General features: G+C 54.5%; 1 protein-coding gene across 1 annotated transcript; it reads right to left on the bottom strand.

Moving 5' to 3' along the window:
* Positions 1-64: 64 nt before the first annotated feature.
* B0H18DRAFT_1206806 (uncharacterized protein) lies at positions 65-16,274 on the bottom strand (the record flags this gene model as incomplete). The annotated part of the gene is made up of 20 exons (XM_048036186.1): positions 15,826-16,274; positions 15,261-15,764; positions 13,639-15,207; positions 13,387-13,584; positions 12,007-13,337; positions 10,908-11,956; positions 10,783-10,851; positions 8,317-10,728; positions 7,960-8,253; positions 7,444-7,908; positions 7,276-7,392; positions 7,123-7,219; positions 6,999-7,072; positions 6,891-6,949; positions 6,694-6,841; positions 3,853-6,640; positions 3,716-3,791; positions 3,341-3,666; positions 1,664-3,284; positions 65-1,601 (listed from the first exon to the last, which is right to left on the bottom strand). Exons 1-20 carry the CDS (start codon positions 16,131-16,133, stop codon positions 65-67), a joined length of 15,042 nt encoding a protein of 5,013 aa, XP_047899889.1. The 5' UTR covers positions 16,134-16,274.
* Positions 16,275-16,768: the final 494 nt, after the last annotated feature.

Genomic DNA, 16,768 nt, shown 5'->3' with positions numbered 1-16,768 from the left:
TGCTTTCGAGTGACCGTTCATATGTATCGTTATGCATAATTCCTATGTTAGGTACAACAAGATGCTAATCCTCTGCTATCCTCTCGAAAAACTGCTTCAATGTTCCAGCCAAAACGTCTGGCAACGCCTCCACATCCCTCAGCACGACGTAATACTCGAATGGGAAGGTGTCCAGGTAGCGCTCTACATGCAGATCCATCCGGCCGTCGACATTTCTGTACGCGACCTGGTTCATTTGCAGGATAGAATCCTGTCCTTGACTGGACGCAGTGCTCGATGCGTCCACAGTACTGCGGGCGTGCAGAGAATCAAGGATGATGAACACGACCATGATGCGCTGCTCCTCTGCTTTTCGCAATACCGTTCTCAACTTCTCGTGATCTTGACATATCCCGTCGGAGATGATGATCTCTAGCTGCCAAAGGTCCGCTGCTGAAGCAGAGCCCATCGCACGGCGTTCCTTTGCCCGTTCCAGCATTTCTATGCTACTCTCGACGAGTGAGAGCACCTGCGTCGCCTTCTGGTCGAAGTGGAAGGCATCGATGATCCTGGCACCCGCGTGGTCCGTGAACGGTCCCCCTTCAAAGCCGTGCAGTACTTCGACTAACTCTCCGAACTTCGCAATGGCAATATCACCGACCTCGAGTCTGCTCAACGCCTTGGAGACCAACGCGAGTGTTTCGTAGGCCAGGTGCACAGAATGCGACTCGGCCATCGACCGGGAGTCATCAAGGGCTATGAGGACCTGGTATTCTCTTTGACTCGGCCGGGTACGTCGAAGCCAGATCTTGTCCTTTGTGAACTCGCTAGCGATGTATGGAATGATTTTTTTCATGTTGATCCGCTTGCCAGTCCGGTAGTCGCCTTTCAATCGTGTCGCCTGAGTGGGCTCTAGGATGAGCCGAAGCTGCTCACAGAGTGCGTAGGACAGATCATGCGTCAACGACTCGTAGAGCCGCCAGACATCACCGGCTCTCCCTGAAGGTTGCCCGTCTGCTTGCCACTCCTTCAACTTGATTTCCACCTCCTTTGATAATTCCTCAAGTGACTGAGAAGCAACCGATCCATCAGATGGTACGACAGACGTGCTTTGGGCGGTGCCTGGGATTTCGGGGCTGATATCGGCATGAGTCAAGGCGCGTTCCGTACCTTCGACGCAAGATGCTGGTGTGGATCCCATAAGCAAGTGTTGAGGGGAGGATGATCGTTCGTTGATGACATGCTCGACTGGGGCCTCTTCGTCGGGTGTTGCTGTAGAGACACGTCTGTCAGGATCATCTGCAGCGAACTTCAACTCGTTCAGCCTCGCTATTTCCTCTTCTTGCATCGCTGGTCCGAGGGCTTGCGTGTGATCAGCTGTATCGTCCGGCTGGAGATGTTCCATTTGACCTGGCGCGTCGGGATGACTCCGTGGAGGCTCGGTAGAACTCGTACTCTCCAGGATATCGTCCAGGTGCCGGCTAATCTCGCGCAGTGCATCGCCGAGGCTACGCAGCGGGTTGGCATCGAGTTGCGTGCGAGGTGCAGACGGCGCTCCACCTTGCTGGGACTGTGTAGTTGGGGCAGAATCGCCTCCCTCGCCGTGTGGACTATGTATTGGGCTTCGGAGTCCACATGACTGCAAATAATCAGAGACGGTCATGTTGTGAAGATGGCAACTTACGCCTCGTCCGAGTTCTGTTCCGTCGCCATTTCCTGCGGTGTATCCATGGATTGTTGAGTACGGCCTGTACCTTGTACCATATGCTCTTGGGCAGCAACGTCAACATCCATGGCCATCTCGTCAGCTTCGGTAGAAGATGCACCCCGCGCTTGTCCGGGATCCTGACCATCTCCACGAAGGTCAGGTTTTGCGACTAGCCCTTGACCCTCTTCGTCTACCGGGAATTTCTCGTCGACTGTATCATCGACAGCTTGGTTGAGATCGTCCATATGCTGCTGGTTGTCCGCTTCATCCGCGGTAGGAGGCTCTGTGGCAGGATCGTCCTCGCCCGGCATGGTCTCCTCGTCCGGCTCGTCGCCTTCGTCAAGACTGAGGTCATCATCCATGCCCCGTTGATCGTTATCCTTCCCTGCGTCGAGGTCCATGTCATCTGGTAGGTCCAGGGTATCGGCTTCTCTGACGTGCTCGTCAAGAGGAGCGCCTTCCGGACCATTGTCAGCCTCCTGCCCGTCTCCGCCTTGCTGTTCCTCAACGATATCATCGTCGGCTCCTACATCAGGAGCGGAATTGTCTTGATCATGCTGACGGTCGTCCGGTTGACTCTTAGCTTCATCACCATCCTTGGCCACCATCTCCGCGTCCTGCTTATGGGAGGAACGATCGTCTTGATTGCTACCTCCGTCTTGCTGGGTATCCTGTGGACCCGCTTCGTCGCCCCAGAGTTTTTCGTCGATGGCTGATGGATCCAACGCGTCCAGATCACCTATCTGTTCCTCGGGTTCAGCATCACTCTCTCCATCTTCTCCTTCGCCTTCGTCCTCGCCTTCTGGAGCGTCCTGCATCTGACCTTCGAAGTCTTCACTCATCTCAAGGGCATTGCCCTCCTCCGCTCGCTCTACCTGTTCATCAGCCCCTTCTTCCTCGCCCTGCAGACCCTCAACCTGACTCTCGTCCTGTATGTCCTTGCTGACATTCTCTGCTCCAGCGCCTTCACCAAGCCCAGTGCCATCGGTCTGTAGTTCTGTGCCTTCCGCGCCTTCACCGTTATCCTCCGCTTCTGGTGGCTGACAGAAACCGTCTTTGGCGAGTGTCAGCATGATAGAGCAGACCACGTAGTCGAGTTTGAATAGCGCGGCCGTCCAATTCGTCAGGCGGTCGAGATGGTGCCGAGCCAGCTCCATATAGCTCGTCAAGAAAGGCAGTACTCTCCTGGCTCTCTGCTGTGAGTCTTCTGCGGGGTAACTGCCTAGTGAAGTTAGGACGCTTCTTGACTGCTCGAGTATCCCATCAATATTGAGGGCCATTGTGATTTGCGCAGCAAGGCGGGTATTCGCGTGCACGAATGAGTCTGCGGTTGGCTCGGGCGCTTTGTCTGTCGGAGGGCATAACGAGTGAAGAGCTTGGATACTGAGCAACAGGGCGCTGATCAGCACACCCGTGTTATCGGTACTGGTCGTCTTAATCCCAACGGACGATGGGTCCGTGATCCCCAAGTCCATGAGCCAACTGTGAATGGGCTCCGCGAAGTAACGAACAATGATTGGACCCTCGAACCAGCCTTGCAGAGCATCGCCAACGGCACGCAGATGTTTCGATGCACTGTTCACGACCTCAAACTCATCTGGTCAAAGGTTTCGTCAGGTGACTTTTTCCCAAGTACTGTAGTAGCGCACGTACCTGTCGATAGAACAACGTTGGGTACTAGTTTCACCTTTCGGACTAGCTCAGAGAGGCGCATCGCATGTTCTCGCGACGACGCGACCAGTAGCTGCATCTCATCGAGCATTTCCTGGGCAACGATGATCCCAGGTCGCAATCCGTTATGCTCTCGAAGACGGAGGAGCATCTCTTCGAGCGCATGAACGAGTCGGCACATATAGTCCTTCAGGTTTGTGATCTGCTCTGCGGTGAACTCAGACCGAGTAACGGCAGCAGAGGTAAACGTTTGCAGCCGAACAGCGATGTCGTGGAGCCGTTCGAAGGATACAGTTGTTTTGGCAATGCTAGAGGACGCTGATCAGCTGAGTGCCGCGGTTATCCAAGAGGCGATACTTGCCTGCGGCGATTGTCAATAGCCATCGCGAATCCAGACTCCAGTAATGTGATGCCTCGTTGCAGCTCTCTCGTACTAACATCCCCGTGATGATTGGATATCAGAGTCCTGAGTTCGGGCAACATGTTCGACACACGCCCAAAGTAGTCGTCAGCCCGTCTTGCGTCTTGCTCGCAGTGTCCCGGGAACGCCAAGACCTCCTGTTCCCGGAGCCAGCGGAGGTTACGTAGCTGCTCTAGCAACTCCGGCTTGACATTGACCGACAATCCAATCTTCTTGAGCTCTTTCAACAGATCGCTCCAGGCCCTTCTCTTTCGACTACGCAATGATTTAAGGAACTTGACACGTTGCGCAGACTGCATGTGTGATGGAGGCGACGACTTCGCCAAAGCTGCCGACGTGACGATGGCTTCCTTGGCTAGCTCATCCAATCCCTCGACGGGTATAGATGCGATGACGGTCGCCACACGGCTTGAGACATGGCCTCTGAAGTTCCTGTATGTTGTATTCAGGTTTGCGAGGTACAGCGGTAGGTCCGCGGCCGGCGGGAAAGTCGGTATGTCAACGTCGTCCGCAGTGGGCGAATATGCTTGCTCGCGAGGCGTTTGCAGCTCCCGAATGTCTTCGGACGGAGTCTTCAGGTAATCCTGTACTGGCTGTCTAAGGACATCGCGGAACTTTCGAATAACCTTGTAGAGCTGTTTGTGCGACTTCTGAGCGCTTTGCTTCAGTGCGTGCACATTGACGTCTTTCCAGCTCGCCAGTTTGATGTAGTCACGAACTTCCTTCTCTAGCTCTGCTTGTCGGCACGACAGGGTTCCACGCACATGGTGAGCAAATTGGGTGTAATACCGCCACGTTGACCGCAAGATTCTATGGACGCGATTGAAGATTTGCTTGTGATCGTCCGACTTGCCACTGGCGACGTAATCCACGTGTCGACTGAAAGCGTGCAGCATGTCCAGACGTGCTTCATACTGGCCAATGGGGGCGGCAATGATGAACTCGTCCAGGAGGGGCATCAGACCATCCAGATAATGCAGCACTGCACCATCTTGCCCGTTCGCTTCCTCTGCAGAGGCAGACATCACGCCGCGGACCGTCGCCTCGTATAGTCGGAACCACCAATCAAAAACACCCTCTGCGAAATTTGTAGCCTGCGACTGCAGCAACCCCTGCCAGGAAGACAATTCCAAACGACGCCACTCAACAATGAGACCGGTCAAGGTCTGTTGGTACGTCTTCAAGGTGTTTTCGCGGTTCGCGTACATCTCCCAATCTTCGATGTGCATGACGAGCTGCTCTAGTGCAGAAAGGATCTTCGCGACCGGGCTAGACAGGTCGAGCCGTAGGATGGCTTGACAGCGACTCTGCAGATGTTGCAACACCATCTGATCGGGCCAATCTTGTATCAAGGCTGCGAGCCGACCCTGAAGAGCCCTCAGTGCCGTAACAGCCCTCTTGCTCTGGGGGAAATTTGCATCTATATAGAAGTTGTATGTCGCGCCCTTTGCATGGGCGCTGTCGAAGCTAGCGATGGCCTCGTGGAGCAACGAAAGTTGATACGCTCTGCTCTCCTGGTCGAGCTTGTCTGGCATTGCCTCCATTCTTTGGCTAATGAGCGACACCACGGTTGTTCGCCGCAGTGACATGAAGTAGTCCAAGGCGGACTGCGTGCTGAGACCTTCAGTGAAGAGATGCTTGTGGAGACTCCCTAGCGCAACGATCTGTGCTGAATTGAGCAGCGGGGATCGCTTCGCATGCATAGATGTGCTGGGTGCAGCCAGATTGTCTTCGAGTACATCCTCGTACTGAGGGAATAAGGACAAGAAGTCTTCTTCCTCCAGGTTGGCTTCTGTAAGTGCATCGTTCTGGTGGCGATAGAGAGACTGTGACTCGCGCTCCGCCTGTTCGTTTCTGGACCTCCCGACGGCCCAAAGACCGAAGATCTGCTCGAAGATTGCCTCCGTCAGCCTCCAAAAGGGTTGTAAGTCGGAGCCTAGTGCGACATCAAGGATTACTCCAGCGATGATGGCCAGAGAAGGTTCGACTGCAGTTGTCGACGACGATCGTGGGACCTCGACCTGCCGCAAGAGTTCGGCGCTCTTCACTGACGGGAAAGCAAGGGCAGCGCGAGTGGCGGTTGCATATTGTTGGTCCGTGAATCCCATGCCTCTTGAGCTGACAGCAACCAAATGAATGCCCAACTTCATGTACAGCAGGGCCAGTTGGATAGGACCGCTGATGTCGACGAAATCTGGGTAGATGGTGTCTAGGCGCTGATTGAACGCGCTCAAAGACTCCTGGATTACAACTTCACGGGTCATCGCATGGGGGGCTTGAGCCTTCAGGTCCATCATTAGGGTTTCGAGCTTGGACGACGGCAGGACTTGTGTCATGAGCTGCGTGGTTTCTGTCCAGAACGAATGGAGCCGCGCGACGTCGTCTCGCTTCGGACATTGGTACTCGGTGTTCACCAAGGTACTACGCTCCACGATAGCGAGTAGCCGACGCAGGTATTGGATGGTGTCGCTATCTCGCAACCCGCTTGTGCGCCGTTCGTATTCGACATGTAGGTCGAGTTGTCGAGAAACGAAAGCTTTCTCTTCACTCCAGAAGTCGGCCGCGCATCTCTGCATTGCTGCTGGATCGACGGGTGCATCAGGGACATACATTTGCAACAAAGCCTTGGCGAGTGCAATCCAGCAGCGTCCCAACAGCGAAGGTTCGCTAGTCGGTGTACTGATCAGCTGCTGAAGCATCGGAAGCAATTGCTGCTTCAAGGGTTCCAGACCAGGACGTTCGTCTCTTCCGAGGATTTCAACGGCGTCCGAGATCGATGCGCTACAACGTGGTGGAGCTGACGGGAGGCGTTCTGTGGAGGCATCCTCACTGTCGGACAGCGTTGCCGTGCACCTCAATACCTGACGAGGAGACGTTCAATGAACATGTGACGGATCTTCGAGCTCTTTCTTACCGTGAATACGGTCTGCGCGAGCATCATGGCGAGTTGGGCAGTACGAGGGGGAGCATGCCCGAACGCACGCAAACAATATGTCTGCAGTCGACGTCGCAGGACCAGCTCGTGTTCTTGTAGGTCATTCAGATGTTGCTCCTTCGGAGCGCTGTACACGGTTAGCCATCTTCGAGCGATCAAGAGGGTCGCGTACTTACCAAGTCAATATCGTGTCATGCAACTCCACTGGGAAGACAAAGGTGCGCGGATCGGTCGCCTGACTCAACTTTAGTCTAGAATTGATCGATGAGCAGGATGTTGCGTACCTCAGATGAACCACACACTTCCCAGACGCCTGCAAACCATTGCTTCTGCGCTCTCATGATCAGGACGGGGAGAGCTAAAATAGACGTAAGCGAAAGGCAGGTTGCGCAGTATGGTATACATTACCTTTCCGCGTATTGACGGCCCATTTGATTTGCTGGTACGGTATCAACCTAGGCAGTGGCAGGGACCGGCAACCAAATTCAAGGAATTCATCCAGATCCTTGCACCGAGGGAAGTAGTTAGTAACCCGATCACCATGAATGGTATAAACCATACCTCAGAAACCATCCCCGCATTTGAGCGTGACAGAATTGTCAGCTCAAGATTCAGGCTGATGTCGTCGAGTTGGCGGGCATCAATGCTGTAGTTGTGTCGATCGTTCTCGGAGGGATTCTTGGTCGAAGTATGAGCTGGAATGCCCATGCCACAAATGCTCTTACGCACCTGAACGATTGACTCAGTTACGTGTGTGAGATTCTGGTCATCGAGGGTGGACCTGGTTTGTGGCAAAGTCCAGAGCGACATGAGTTCCAAGATTCGAGGCGATGGGTCAGTGAAGCCTGCTGTTTCAAGGTTGTCGGGCTCAGTCGCATTATTCGACGAGAACAGTAGCCGACGCCCCGTAAGAGCCAGTCGGTCAACTTGTCGTTTGGAGGCAGCTGACGTCTCCAAGGGTGCCAGTGAAGTCCAGAGTTCGACCAGAAGCAAACCGGACGTAAGAGAAACAATTCCTTCGAGAAGCTGCGCGCAAGAGTGTATGCCGTTGAAGGTGACTGATGGTACGGCTGAAGCCTGGACGACCCACTTCACGAACACTTGCAGGGCTGAGTAATCCAAAGGGCTTCGGCGAATGATGGTGCGTAAGTGGCGACTGTAAGTCACAAGCTGTGTCATGACCCCGGCTTCCGTCTGTGCAATTAAGATTAGTTCAGCATACAGATCATAAAATAGAAGGCATACAGTTCGTGCTACGTTCTCGATATTGATGCTGTCCAGTAATGTGCGCGCCCCGTGTCTTATGGATTCAACGAGCGACTGCGCGGCACGGACGGCGTGCATTCGTCGAGCATCTGAGCGGCCACGCCTCTCCGGCATTCTGAAATCGAACTCGTCTTCGAGCGGGACCATCTTGATGTCGTGGTCCAGTTCCACAGAAACGAGCAAACGCAGTTGATGAATGGCATTTTCGATGTCGGATTCAACCCCACGACCCATTGCTGCGTTATGTGTCGGAGGCTTCAGCGTACCAAGTGGCTGTGCGCGACGTACATGAAGCAGTCAGGACTTGAACTCAACAATATGAGAAGGTCTACCCACCTGTGCGAGGATGGCGCGCGTTGTCCTCTTGACGGCCATATCCCACTGCCCTTTCTTTTCACATAATAGTCGCGAGATATGACTATGCGAAGTCGCTTCCACAATATGCACGAGCTCTGCCAGGTGTGGTTCCTGGCTATGCGACATGTGCACCCTGATGAATCGGGAGAGATGCTCGGAGTATAGGGGCGCCATGCTAGCCGCGACAAAATGAGATACTGAGCGTAGGACGGTGTCATGGACATGAACTTGTGATAATCCCATGGAAGGCGCTATTTGAGCGTTAGACGCAGAAGGACAATCGGCACCTAACAGCTGGCTATTAGGCCATTCATCGGCGATAGTTGCTGACTCCGTCTGCGACAACCCCCGCCTACAGGCTTCGTATGCCAAGGAGGCTGTCTTGACCTCTTGCTGCCCAAGATTGACAGGTAGGTGTAGGTGATCCAACACTCTCTTGCGATCCTCGGAGGTCAGAACCTCCACGAGAGAAATTTCGAGGCCTCTGTTACGCATCGCGCGGGACAACTCTCCGTATTGGGGATCGACGGACATGAACAGCCTGAAATTAGGATGTGGTTCGACGACGTGCACCGCACCATTGACCTGTCCTCTCTCGTTGAGCGTCAAGGATCCACCTAGTTCACAGAGCGAGTTGAGGCGATCTAAAACGGAAGGGTTGCACAGATTGGCACCGTCTAACAGAACCCAGTGGCCCTCCTGCAGTGCGCGTACTATAGGACCATCCACCCACTCCAGCGTTCCCCCGCGACTCGTGCTCGCAAGGCAAGCATCCAGCTGCGTGCATAGGATGTTTCGCTTCGCGCACCACGGCTCCGGTAGTGTCCCTAGTGCATTCAGTGCGACAGAGGCAGCCTGCAATGCGCTTTGGATGGCGGCAGCCGTAGGATTGACGGCGGCAAGTGTGCTGTACACCACATCGCGCTGTTCAGCTATCCGTACAAGCGACAATGCCGCAGAAGATGTTGCTTCGGCCAAGAAGGCGCTGACTTGTTGGAGCAAGTCTATGCAGCGCCGCGTGGAGTCCACCTCTTCGAAGCTCCCCAAGATGTCGGAGGAATCAGTGGCACTGTTGATCTGCAACTCGTGGAGGACCTTTCCGCAGAGGTATGCTGCTAGGCGGACGATGCTTGTCTTACCAATGCCCCGATCTCCTGTCAGGATGGTCAGCCATCCGTTGGCGATACAGGCGCCTAAGGTTTCCAAGGTGGCGTGCCTCGCTTGGAGCACCTGCCCGGGACGACGGCCGCAACACAGTCCATCTCGAGCCAGCAATGAGTAGCCTAGCTGTAGATGTGATGCAGTCACCAAGATGTGATGATTGTTTTCGAGTGGCATTTCCGAGAAGAAGGTTTGGAACAGCTTGCGAGCATGATCCCTATCGGCGGTGCTCCTGAAACGCTCAAGGAACACTGGGAGGAGGAAGTCTGAAGGATGAGCCTGCGGCCCGGCTTGCTTGAGTAACGTCGCCCAGCGGATAACATCACGAAGATTGAATTCCCAGGGGCCACCCTGGCGGCCGAACTCCCGCCTGATTGCTACATCCTCGCTGAGTCGAGTCGTATAGCTGATCATCGCGCGCAAAGACTCTTCGGGGTGATTTGGGAAGATGTGCCGACATATCAGGAGGAGATCGGACGGCGTCAATTCTTGGACGTAGACTTTGGTGAACCGATTGACGAATGACTTAGGCAAGCCCTTGCGACCGCCACCTTGACTCAGCGGGTTTTGCGCAGCAAAGATACGAAACGAGGGGTGACGCGCAAACGATCGACCCAGTTCCGGAATGTAGACTGTACCACGATGGTCCAAGACTGCATTTAGACCTTCCAGGATCGCTTGAGGCGCCAAGTTCATCTCGTCGAGCAGTACCCAATGCCCCTCCTGCAGCGCACGAAGGAATTCGGCGTCCTTCCAAGCAAACTGCCCGGGCTCTCCGCCTTCGACTGGTAAGTCCGAACCAAATAGGTCCACTATATCAGTTTGGTCGGATAGGTTGATGCGACAGAGTTGATGTCCGCAAAGGTTGGCAAGAGCAGTGACAAGGCTCGTTTTCCCGACGCCTGGGCTGCCCTCCAAAAGGACCGGTTTGGAAAGCTGGCAAGCTCTGACAACTCGCATGACGTTATCTCGAGTAGTGGGGGCTTGAAGGTTGAAATTGTGAGGAACACATTCCTTCGGGCCTCGCGGAAGTGAAAAGAACCCTAGCTGAACATCGGCCGCAGGGTCAGAGGCCATTGCATTGTCCAATTTCCCTTCAGGGACGGGAACAAGTTCACATAACCTGGACGACGCATCCAAGCACAGCTGTACGAAGGCGTCGCGGGAGTATGACGAGAATTGTGGTAATGACCCAAGGCCATCCAAAAATGCCATTTGCGCTGCATGATGCTATGAATATGTCATGTGAATGGATGCTACCACAGGGTTTTGGGCTGCACGTACGAATATCTCATTAGGGGGGATGGCGCCATGGCTTGAAGTATATACTGCATTAGTGAAATGGACCCAGCTCTATTACGAGCAAATCCGTCAGTTAGATGCTCGCTTTATCGGGCAACTCTACGTACTAGGATGTCTCGAATACCGCTGATCGACTGATCGTTTGCCCGGAGACGTAACCATTCAACGAAGTCCAAGATAGGCGCCGTGTACGTTCGAAGGATCTGATCTTGCCACAGGCTATCGATAATAGATTCGAAGTCATGCCTGTCGGTCAGTGGAGGCACCCATATTTCGGTAAATCTGTTTCTCAGCGCTGGAGACAGCTCCTTCTTGCCATAGTCGCCACCCGGATTCATCGTAGCCACAAGTTTGAAGTCATCATCAGCTACGAGCAATGGGAGCTCAGTAGAATCGCCTCCTCGTTCGGCGAGAACGATACTGCGCTCAGGTTCCAGTACGCTGTTGATCCGTTCTAGAACAGAATCATCGGCCAAAGAGATTTCGTCGAGAAGAAACACCTCTCCATGACGCATTGCTTGGACAAGAGGTCCATCTCTCCATTCGAACATCGCGGAAAGCCGTTCCAGTTTCGCCTTTGCCTGTTGTAGGGAAGCCATCTGGGCGCTATGCAGAGCGCCGCCCTTGAGCAGACCCTCGATTGCTATGGCAAGGGACTTCCGATCCTGTTCTGGGTTTGGCACGCCCAGTTCACGCAAGACTGCCGAGACCTCCAAGAGAGTCTCAGACTCTAGCGCAGTCCGGTTTCGAATGGGTCTTAGCCCTCCTATGAGGTCGGCGGTCTCCGTATTCTGGTGGCAATTCAGCGTGCGCAACGCCTTCGAGACTACCTCCGCGTACAGTTGACACACGGAGGTCTTCCCACATCCGGTCTCACCCACTAGCAAGACGGGCTCATTAAAGCGCAGCGCTCGAGCGACAAGGATGAAAAGCCGTTGCATGGTTGACGTCCACACAAGAGACGGCCTAGAAGGGATGGAACACCCCAAGAAATTCTCCAGCTCTTGTCCTCTGCTATGCATGTCGTACATCTTTGAGGCGTCTATCCGGACTTTCATGATGGACTCGATAACTTCCTTAACCACGGCCTTGTCGTCCTCCCGGCGAGCGCGTTCGGCCAACAGCATGTAGCCATTCTCTGCAAGCTCTTGATAGTCTAGTGCGTCCCGTTGAGCCCATCGAAATAGATCCCGGAGGGTTGCAAACCCATGCTTGCTCTCGAAGACGCGTGACGACTGCCGTCGCTTCTGCAGCTCTCGGAACACGCCGACGATTCGCTGGCCGTACGAGGGAGCGATGCGACATCGCTGGCAGAGAATGGTTCCAGTTCTGCCTGTGGCACGTCATCGAAATGGACCTCGAGGAATCGATTGCGGAAAGCCCGGGACAACATTTTTCTGCCGGCGTAGAGGCCGGGAGGATTCTGAGTCGCAAAAAGCATGAAGTGTGGGTGCGGGCGGATTACTTCTTGGGTCTCTGGGATGACCAGCTCCCGGTTGTCGTCGAGTAGACGGTTCAGGGCCTCGAGGACATCAGTAGGAGCCAAGTTGAGTTCGTCCAAGACGATCCAGTCGCCATTGCGGAGGGCCCTGACTAACAATCCGTCTTGGAAGACCAGCTTGCCCGTTGCCGCATCTGAGACGTACGAGCCAAGGTACTCCTGGATGTCGGTATGCTCGTGATTGTTGATTCTGACGAATCGGTGGCCAGTCCGCCTCGCCAAATATTCGATGGAACTCGTCTTACCAGCTGAAGTCGGGCCTTCGATCAAGACTGGAAATCGTTTGGCGGATATGATACGTGCGAGGTCAACAAGTTTCTTCTCCACAGACGGCGTCATGATGTAGCTCTCGACGGGATCCTCAGGAAGAGGTCCCCGCTCGAGATAGAATGGGCCAATCTTCAGATAGCTGTCGATGGGTTGGGGAGGATTAGGTTCACGGGAGAGCAAGGACTTGGGATTGCGGACACCTGAGAGCAAGTGACGCTGAGCAAGTATAATTACGGCAGCTGCACTGGGTTCATCCAGGACCATGGTGAAGGTCATGAGACACCCCTCCCAGAGCGCGCGCCGTAAGGAAAAGACACTCGCCATGTCCGCGGCGAACGTCAATGCACGGGCTAGCGTACGCATGCTAAAATGCGGACGGTGATTCGACCCATCGGAGATCTTGCGTGCATCAGCAAGCTGCTTGACAGCCAAGTAAAACTCGGCGACGTCTAGGATTGCACCACGATCGCCCACAGCACATCTCCCGATGTATTGGTCGACGATGCTGAGCAATGTCTCCTTATCCGCGTCAGGGGGAGGGACGTCAATTTCTGTGAATCGGGAGCGTATGTTTGGCGGGAGGTCTCTCTTTCCTACATCCGTCGCGGGGTTCATGCATGCAAACAAACGAAAATCCGGGTGACGAGGGACCGGCTCCAGCGAGCCTTGTTCCGTCAATGTGATCGACGCCGTAGGGCTGTGAAGAAGAGACGATATACATTCAAGTGTCTCGGGTGATGCAAGGTTGATCTCATCCAGTAGAATCCTGCTCAATGATAAGTGAGATGATGCATACGTCATGCGAGCGTACATACCAATCCCCCGAGCGCAAAGCCTTGACAAGTAGGCCCTCTACGAAAGCGAAGGCGAATCTACTCTTCCCCTGAACGTGTTGAACCTCAAACGTCTGCAGATCTTGCTCGAATGCCTCCCAGGCAGCAGCCGAAGCGTTCAAATCGTGTTCCAGCTTACGACGCTTTCTGGGCGTCTCTCCATCCCGAGGAGGCTGAGACCTTAATAAACGCACCATTAGATGAATGCATACATCGTCACCTGAATGTACATACCCCACATCATCGGTCACTCTTTCCTGAATCTTCTCCTGCGCCATTCTGATCGCCTCCCTCCACAGCCCGACTGCGCGTTTCCATTTACCCTCTTGTACCGCCCTCCTTACCGACTCCTCGAACCTTGCGTTCTTCTTCCTGCTGAACGTCCCTGCGAAGAGCTCCCCGAAACGTTCCAAGAGCTCCATACCGGGAATCCTGGCGTCGACGGGTTTGAAGCCACCAACTAAGTCAGACGACTCCGTCTGGTTGGAGAGGTTAAGCGAGACGAGCGACCGATTCAGTAGCGCAGCGAGGTGCGTGACAGCGCTCGTCTTGCCTGTACCTGTCTCTCCTGTGAGGAGGACAGGCTCATTCAAGGAGACGGAGGTGGCAATACGGTTAAGTAGCTGCACAGCGGGCTTGTGCATGGCAAAAGGACGCGTGGTCGGAGATGTGATGGCCGACTTGAGTATCCGTGCACGAAGACGTATTGAGCCGACTCGGACGGCGGTGGTCCGTCCGTTCACGTCCCTCTCGATGTCAAATTCCGGCGTCCGGGCGTGCAAGAGCCAGTCTCGCCGGTCTGGAGAGATTGCTAGGTGCTCCGCGACTATGGTGGCGACAGCTTCCAGGTGAGTGCGAGCGGCCGCAGTAGTCGCACCCGCACCGAAGAAGACGTCCCGAGCCTCGAGATATATGTCCTCGCGCACAGTGGGATTCGGGAACACGGCGGGGAGTGTCAGAAGTCGTTCGGAGAGATCGATATCCATCGCTTGCTGCGAGGCGGGAATGACATGTTCGACACGAGTGCATAGCTTGTCCAACTCTCGAAGCCCGACGTCTCGTAGCGAGGACGCGGTACCAAGTGCTTTAACCGCCTCCCACAGACGGATCAAGCCCACTGCCGCAGCGCCCGCCAGTCTCCGGAACTTTGTTTCCACGATTAAGCGCAAGTCTTCAGCACTCGGAGCGGGCACGACGATCTCGTGGAACCTATGGGCGCCAAAAAATGTAGGCGACGTGAAAGCGCCGCTCCTTGACAGAGGGATTGACCGGGTGGCATAGATAGCGAAGTTCTCCTCCGCTACGACAGTCCCACGGTTCGGCACGTTGAGCATCGCGCGTCCACCGACCCACTTATCGAGACCAAGAGACTCGACAAGCGACTTGATTACACCCAGAACCTCTGCACTCGCTCGATCGATGTCCGCGAAGACGACCCACTTGCCCTCGCGCATGGCGCGTACGAGCACGCCTTCCTTCCATTCGAATGTACCTGGATTGGTTGGGGAGGATACATACGAGCCAAGGAGAGACCGGGGGTCAAGCGACGTGTCTGCGAGATGAATAGTTATAATTTGGTTGTGCGCGTCCGGGTGCAAAATTGAGGCGAGCTGGGAGAGTAATAATGATTTCCCGGACGAGGGTGCTGAGGTGAGGAGTGTAGGAACGCGGAGGGAGTGGTGCAAAGCGAGCGTCCTGAGTGAGTGCACAGCGGACGGTGTTTCTACGAATAGAGTTGGAGGTTGCGACGCTATTGGCGTCGAGCGAAGCATCAGCACACCGTGCACGTTCGTTATAAAGGGACTGGAAAGATAATCAGATAGGCATTCAATTTGGAAAGGCTCCCTAATGCTTGCCTCATTTCTGCCGGATGAATAGGCTCATGAGTCTCATTCTCGTCTCTTGAGAAGTAATCCTGAGGCTGGAGTATCGCGCTCCTCGCGCTTGTTATTCGTTTTGCCTCTATGGCCGGCATAACCCAGCCGTCCATCATCACCACGTTTCCGTCCAGCTTCGCGCCATACCCAATAGTACAATCCACCTCGGCGACGCTCCCGATAGATTCTAGCTCCAGCTCCTCACGCTTGCCCTCCATCATGCCTGTCTGCAATGCTAGACATCGGATGGCAAGGGATTTAACTCCATTGTCGGGATGCGGGGTGTAGATGAGTTTTGAGAGAGGGGCAATGGGCCAAACGAATTGTTCGGGTAGGTCGCGGTTGGCTTGAAGGATGCGGTAGTACGCAAGTAGTTGGCGATGCAGGATGCTTGCATCGAGTCCGCTCACATCCTGCGCTTGTGTTACATATGCCAATGGTCCTTTTTGTCGATTTGGATGGCGGAGGAATGCCGCCAATACGCTACCGAGCGAGACCAGTTCGCATTAGGTCAGCACATACAGAAGAAAGTTACGAAACATACGGGTAGATCTCTGTTTGAATCTCCAGCAAAAGGCACAGGGCCTCGAACCTCGCCAGCTCGTTCTCCTGGTCATGTAGCCACCTCGCGCATAAGTCAAGGAGAATGGGGCGAAAAGCGACAGCTACAGCATTCGTGTATGCAGGTAGCGAGAGAAGATATGCGAGGGTGTTCAGCAAGTCAGTTCTAGTAGATGCGTTTTTAAGTGCGTGTGCGTGGTGTGAATCCTCCGGCATCTGAGCCAGGAGGACCTTGGTTTGTCTCCGAAGGTTGGTCGCGAGAGGGTCGCCCATCCCCGCGGTGCTATCCATCTTTGCCGCCTAGCCGAGCTTAGTACTTAGATGAAGAGTAGAGTAATTTTCGAGTTGCAGATCATAGAATTCAGGATGGTTCGAGGTAGAGGTAGCGGGGAGGCAGGGCAGCAAGATTTAGCAGGCAAGAACGCTTGCAAGTGAACCCGCGCTTAGCGACCTCTGCAGAGTCCATGCGTGAAAAAATGCATGAGCGCTCGTGACCGCGTCATATACGCACACGTGCCCCCATGCAAACGCGTCTGTGGCGAACTAAGCACTTACTGTAAGACAACTACTTATCAATGCTTGCTGGCATTGCGACCTAGCTGAGTATCGAGAGGCAGCCTCACTTACAGTCTAATCCATCGTTGCGAGCATACCAATTTGCTACTGGCAGTAGTAGGCGAAAAAAGGCTCACTGTACTTATGCACGGCAGACTCGGAGGTGCGAAGAACACGATCTTATGTTCGTGAGCATACAGATAGTACTTTGAAGGAGGCAGACAGCACTCACAGTGACACTGCTCTGGAAATGCCTGGCCATCTGCATAGACGGTCTCGTGTCCTTCTTGATCCCCGCAACGCATCAGCTTCGTTCGGGACATCCCTCTCAGACGGCCCATCCCTCTACGGCCCATCCACACTAATGACCG

The sequence above is a fragment of the Fomitopsis serialis genome (assembly GCF_022376445.1).
Source record: "Fomitopsis serialis strain Sig1Antser10 chromosome Unknown B0H18scaffold_3, whole genome shotgun sequence".
Lineage (NCBI taxonomy): Eukaryota > Fungi > Basidiomycota > Agaricomycetes > Polyporales > Fomitopsidaceae > Fomitopsis > Fomitopsis serialis.
This window is presented reverse-complemented; position numbering and strand designations above follow the sequence as displayed.